This window comes from Rhincodon typus, chromosome 34 (genome assembly GCF_021869965.1).
Source record: "Rhincodon typus isolate 14 chromosome 34, sRhiTyp1.1, whole genome shotgun sequence".
NCBI lineage: Eukaryota > Metazoa > Chordata > Chondrichthyes > Orectolobiformes > Rhincodontidae > Rhincodon > Rhincodon typus.
The window spans coordinates 15,473,620-15,479,619 of record NC_063365.1 but is presented as its reverse complement, the minus strand read 5'-3'; the positions used below and the strand labels follow the sequence as shown (position 1 = coordinate 15,479,619).

Here is a 6,000-nt window from a genome sequence, read left to right as displayed (position 1 = left end):
TCTGTACCCTATTTAAACAAATGCCCAGTTATTAGAGAAATGCAATGACGTGAAAAGTTAAAAGAATTTTCGTGGTAGCAAATGAAGAAATGTGAACTACTATTTTGCTTTTTCCAGTCCTGTCTTACAAGGCTTGCTGTTGGGAATTTACAGGAAAATAATTTTTATAACACTTCATTCTGATCAATCAAGAGTGACATTTAATCTCACAACCTGCCACATAAATTTGTTCATATTTGTTCTGAAACTATGCTGTTGCACAAAATAAAATCAAATTAAGTAATAGACAACTCATCAGAAATACAGCAGTGAAGCTTCTGATTGTTTTGACTATAAATGGATTTGTTGAAATGACACCACAATTGGAGATCATTCCAGTCATGCAACTCCCCACTACTATTTGCCTGTATTTTCCTAGCCTTCTTTTTCAAATACTCATCCAGTTCCTTTGTCAGTAATCATTTATTACAATTGAACTTCAATGAGTAATTTTAACCCGAATCTTTCCAATGATAACATTATTTTTATGGCTGTGTAGGCAACTGCTTTGAACACTCTTACACTATTTTTCCTATCAAAATGTTTAACCATTATGATAGCCTCTGTTATACCCTCTACTCATCTTTGTCTGTTTCAGTTAGGGAAAAATGTCAAAATTTTCAAGTCTATCTTTGCAACTAGAATGTTTCATTTCTGAAATATTAAAATATGTAAACAGGAGCAAAGCTAGATGGCAAAGATCAGGATTGTGATGTACATTTCCAATGATAACAGCATTTTTATGTATTGGTTACTTGATTGAGAAGAAATATTCTTGGTATTGCTTCTGGCTCAGGATACAGTGAACTGATAACTGGCATCTTCTGAGGTGGAGGCACACAGGCAAAGGTCACAGAGAAGAGTCATAGAGCATGGAAACAGACCCTTCGGTCAACAAATCCATGCCAAACATAATCCCAAACTAAGCTAGTCCCACCTGTCTGCAATTGGCATGTAGTTGTCTTTTAGATGTTGTAACTGTACCTGCATTCACATTTTCTCTGAAAGTTTATTCCACACATGAACCACTCTGCGTAAAAAAACTTGCCCCTCATAACTTTTTTAAATCTTTCTTCTCTCAGATTAAAAATATGCCAGCAGTCTTCAAATTCCCCATGCTAGGGAAAAGACACCTGCCATTCACCTTATCTATACCTCTCATTATTTTATAAATCTCTATAAAGTCACCCGTCAACCTCCTAAGCTCCAGTGAAAAAGTCCCAGCCTATCCATCCTCTCCTTATAACGCAAACCCTCCATCTCCCAGCAACATCCTGGTAAATCACTGGTCGGTATTTGTGGACTTATAATGATCATTCACTGTTTTCACAAGAAGCATTTTATTGCACAATTGTCCATGTTATTTCCCCTTCACTTGTTCAATAGCACCAACTCTTAAGCACTCTGCCTCTACAGGCAGCGTTACAGGACAAAATTTGGCATTGGACATTAAGTTAATAAACACTCCACTCACACACACACACGCACACTGATTTACATTTCAAACAAGAAATACACATTTTGAAAGTACAATATAGTGAAAAATACAGAGAACTTTTGTTAGTTTCCAGTATGAAGTATGAGAATCTCCTCTGCACATGCATCTTCAAAAGATGTAATATGTGCAATATACTTTTAGACTGTACTGATTATACATATATATTTGACTTTTCTATAATCAATTTTCTAAAATATGTTTCCTTTGTTGCATAATCAGAATTTATATAAATAAGAGCAGGAGTGCAACAATCCTGACTATTAAATAAAAATAGCTTAATCTGATAGGCATTTACAGAGACAATCACCATAATTATTTATAGAACAAACAAAGCACACCACACGTCTTCACCCTGTAAGAAAATTCCAAAATACAGCCAGGATTATGACTGCACCAGAGCTCTTTCCAGGGCTATATTTTACATCCTATTGCTATGATAAATGGTACAAGAATACTTCTAGTAAGAATCACATGTGAAACAGTTATAGACTCGTATTCTCCAACTACACCACATATTTTTTAGCACAACAGCTTTGTAATTTACATAAAAATAAATGACCAAAAAGAAACTTTTCTGTTCAACTTGATTCAAATGGTATGGTTAACAAAGTTAGTTAATTCTCTACTTTTTATAATTATGTTACCACAATATCACAAAACACGTTCTTCAATAAACAAAATACATTATCTTCTTGTGTTGCATAAATGATACAGAAATGAGTTGTATGTTTTGGATTAAATTGCATTACTGATTATCATCAAAATGTATTTGGCAGACCAATCTATCCTGGAGTGATGTGCAGCATATATATATAATATATATATAGTATTTTTTCTATTTTTCATGGTAAAAACATTATAGTAGAGCTAATTCTACAACTTTACAAGCTTGTAATTTCTTCAGACATAATGCACGAACAGTAGCAAGTTGATGTTTCATCAGATTGCATACAGCTTCTAAATAGATAAAGACCGATAACAGTATGCTATTCTTTTGCATAGAGAAATGGCCATTTATGTATTTCACAGTCCAACTAGAGCATGAGGGCTTTAATGGCATAACTTCCTTCCATTTTGAACATTCTGTGTTAGATTTCCCATGAAGCTTTGCTTGGCTTTGGTGTTGCACTTAACACACAGCTCCTTCATCTCTTTAAAACTCTTTTCCACAGCTTTTGCAAACATGGTAGAAGAGGTCTCCTTACAATCAATGAAACAAGAAATGCAGAAGATGATATGGTCCAAGTGTGGATTATAGGAAGCACCATAGCCATCTGGAACCACAGGCCCATAAAACAGAAAGGCCTCCGTTGTAGTTGGTACCTGTGGAGTAATGGAATACTTAATGATCTTGAGCTATGAACTTGATTGGGTATATAGCCACTTTAAATTTACCTGTTCCACTTTGCTGAGATATGGGTATGTCTTAAGTGTTTCACATTCTCTTTTTAAATGACAGTCTTTTGTCTGTACCTACACAACTGTACGTATATAACTGTGACATTATCTGAAAAATGCTGCTATAGCAAATATCCAACGTGTCATAGATTTACTTTCTAAGATATTGCTGCTAATATTTTTCATAGTTTTAAATAGTCAATAATACACTTTGTAATGCAACCTTTGCCCATACTTGTCTAAAACCCTCAGATCTTGACTAATTTCAGAATCTAGGCAGATATAGGCTGGTCAAAGCTTTGATGGGAGACCACCAGGGTGTACCAAGCTCTCTACTTCTGGGGACTTTATCAACTTCTACTCAACACAATCCTGAGTGGAAACACTGTGAGGAGATTTGAGGTCTGTCACTCCTTGGCATAGGCTATGGATATCTCATCTGCAATTGTTTATTTGAATTGGCTAAATGAAAATATAAATTAATGAATCTTGGTATAATAGTGAGTAGACACTGACCTGGCTGGTGGAGAGGGTAAAATGGTTACTTATCAAGTATGTTTCATCAGTGAATAGTTTAGGTAAATCCATTTGCAGTTCCTTTGCCATCTCCCGCAGTCCAAGTAAATGATTGTCAATTGCCATCCCAGTAATAGCCTAGAACATAGCCCAAAATGGGAAAATAAACTAAATTAATATTATCTGATATAAACTGTAGCCTTGTGGCACTCATTTCTTAGGAGTGACACAGCTGCTACGTAAACAAAATGGTGGGCCAGAAATGTGCACCATACTTCTGTTCAAAAATACAATAACCATTACTTTCAATGCACACAAACAAAGTGTATCCTTCAGCCACACCTCATGCAATATACATTGTGTAAATGAGAGGCCAGCATGTCTTGGGATCCATGAGGCAGGAAACCAGCCTTATTTAATACCTACAACAATAATAAGCTATATTATTTCACCTTGATTGTGGAACTGGGTGGAAAGTGGGCACACCCAAATTCCTAGGGTTTTCTAGTAATGAAGGATTACAGAATGTTACCCATCAGAGTATATTTGCATTTTCTCATTTAGTGCCATGATCTCTCATTACTGAAATGGTGGGTTACCACAATATTACAAAACAAGTTCTGCAATGAGCAAAATACATCACCTTCTCTTCAGGGGAGCAAGATTTTAGTAAATGCCAGTGGCAAATTTTGACCAGCTGCCAAGAAACAAATGAGATTGGCAGTGTGAAAAGTGTATTCTTCTCCCATCCCATCTGTGCGGGAACATCTGACCCCCCACCAACTCACTCCCAATGCACTCCTACCAATTCATAACACAGACTGCATTTTACTACTTTCTGAAATGTCTTTTATAAAATACTTGAAGGAATTTACTGTGTTCTCAAATATTATTAAATAATTTGAAAATGAAATGGCTCCACAGTGTTTTACAATGTGGACTGTACTAAAGATTATTGCTGCCAAAAGTCAAATGTTGGACGCAGCATAGACATTGCAGCTGAATAGCGTAAAACCTAGTATTTTATGACAAGAAAACGGGTTATTCTACTGAACTGCAGTAACCTCAAAGGGCTGAAGTGTGAAGGTACATTGGTTTCAATAGAGAATCCAACTATCACTCCTTGACATTCATTGGCATCGCCATCACTGAATCCCCCATTATCAACATTTTGGGGGTTACTGTTGACCAGAAGCTGAACTGGACCAGCCATGTAAATACTGTGGCTACAACAGGTTGGGAGTTCTGCAATTAGTAACTCACACCTGACTCCCCAAAGTCTGTTTACCATCTACAGACACAATTCAGGGGTGTGGTGGAATACTCCCCATTTCCCTGGGTGAGTGCAGCTCCAAAAACACTCAAGAAGCTTGACACCATTCAGGAGAAAGCAGTAAGTAACTTCCCATGTATTCACATAATATTCCATCTGCCATGTCTTGTCCAATCACTTAACCTGTCTAGTCCACTTGAAGCTTCCTTGCATCTTCTTTAAAACTTACATTCTCACCCAGCTTTGTGTCACTAGTAAATTTGGAAATATTACTTTTAGTTCTTGTATCATTTATATACATTTTGAACTGCTGCAGCCTTAGCATTGATGCCTGTGGTGCCCCACTAGAAATAGCCTGTCATCCTGAGAATGATCCATTTATTTCTATTCCCAGCTCTCTGTCTGTTAACCAATTATTAATCCAGACTAGTATGTTTCCAGCAATCACGTGTTCTAATTTTGTTTACTAACCCGTGTGGGACCCTTTCAAAAGATCTTCTGAAAGTAAAAGTACAGCACTTCCATTGGTTTTCCTTTTCTTATGCTAGGAGTAACATCCTCAAAAAACTCCAATAATTTGTCAAACATGATTCCCCTTCAAAAATCCATGTACAAATAACTAAGTAAATCTTTGCCTAATTCTACCATTATTTTCTAAGTGTCATGTTATCACATCCTTCAGAATAGATTCCAACATTTTCCCTACCGCTGATGTCAAACTTACAGGCCTCTAGTTCTCCACTTTCCCTCTCCCTCCCTTTTTATATAATGGAGTTACATTTGCCAGTTTTCAGACTACAGAAACCTTTCCAGTATCTACAGAATTTTAAAAGATAATCAACAATGCATCCACTATTCTACAGAGTCCTTGAGGTGTCTGAGGACTGCTAACGTCCATGACAAGCTTCCTGGCTTTGTGTCTGTGCTAAATGGTACAGGTAGGCAGCAGCACTGTGAAATAAACAGAAGTCATTGAAGAAACTCAGCAGGTCTAGCAACACCTATGGAGACAAAGCAAATTTAATGTTTTGAGTCTAGTAACGCTCCTTCCCATTCTGAAGAAGGATCACTAGACTTGAAATGTTAACTCTGCTTTCTATGCACAGATGCTGGCAGACCTGCTGAGTTTCTCCAGCAATTTCTAATTTAATATCTCTTATTGGTCATTTTCATTCACCTTTCCCATTGAGTGTTTGTCCGTTGGAAGGAATGCATATCTGTTATCATACATTGCATCTTTAAATATTAGCCATTGCCTGTCTACCAGCAAATCATT

General features: G+C 36.6%; 1 protein-coding gene across 1 annotated transcript in view; it reads right to left on the bottom strand.

Moving 5' to 3' along the window:
- Nucleotides 1-1,362: 1,362 nt before the first annotated feature.
- Nucleotides 1,363-6,000, bottom strand: part of chata (choline O-acetyltransferase a) — a 33,644-nt gene continuing 29,006 nt past the window's right edge. The window contains exons 14-15 of the mRNA XM_020526132.2: nucleotides 3,452-3,589; nucleotides 1,363-2,860 (exon numbers count right to left, since the gene is read on the bottom strand). Of these exons, the coding sequence (XP_020381721.2) occupies nucleotides 2,588-2,860; nucleotides 3,452-3,589 (411 nt within the window). The 3' untranslated portion in view covers nucleotides 1,363-2,587. The remainder of the gene's footprint in view (nucleotides 2,861-3,451; nucleotides 3,590-6,000) is intronic.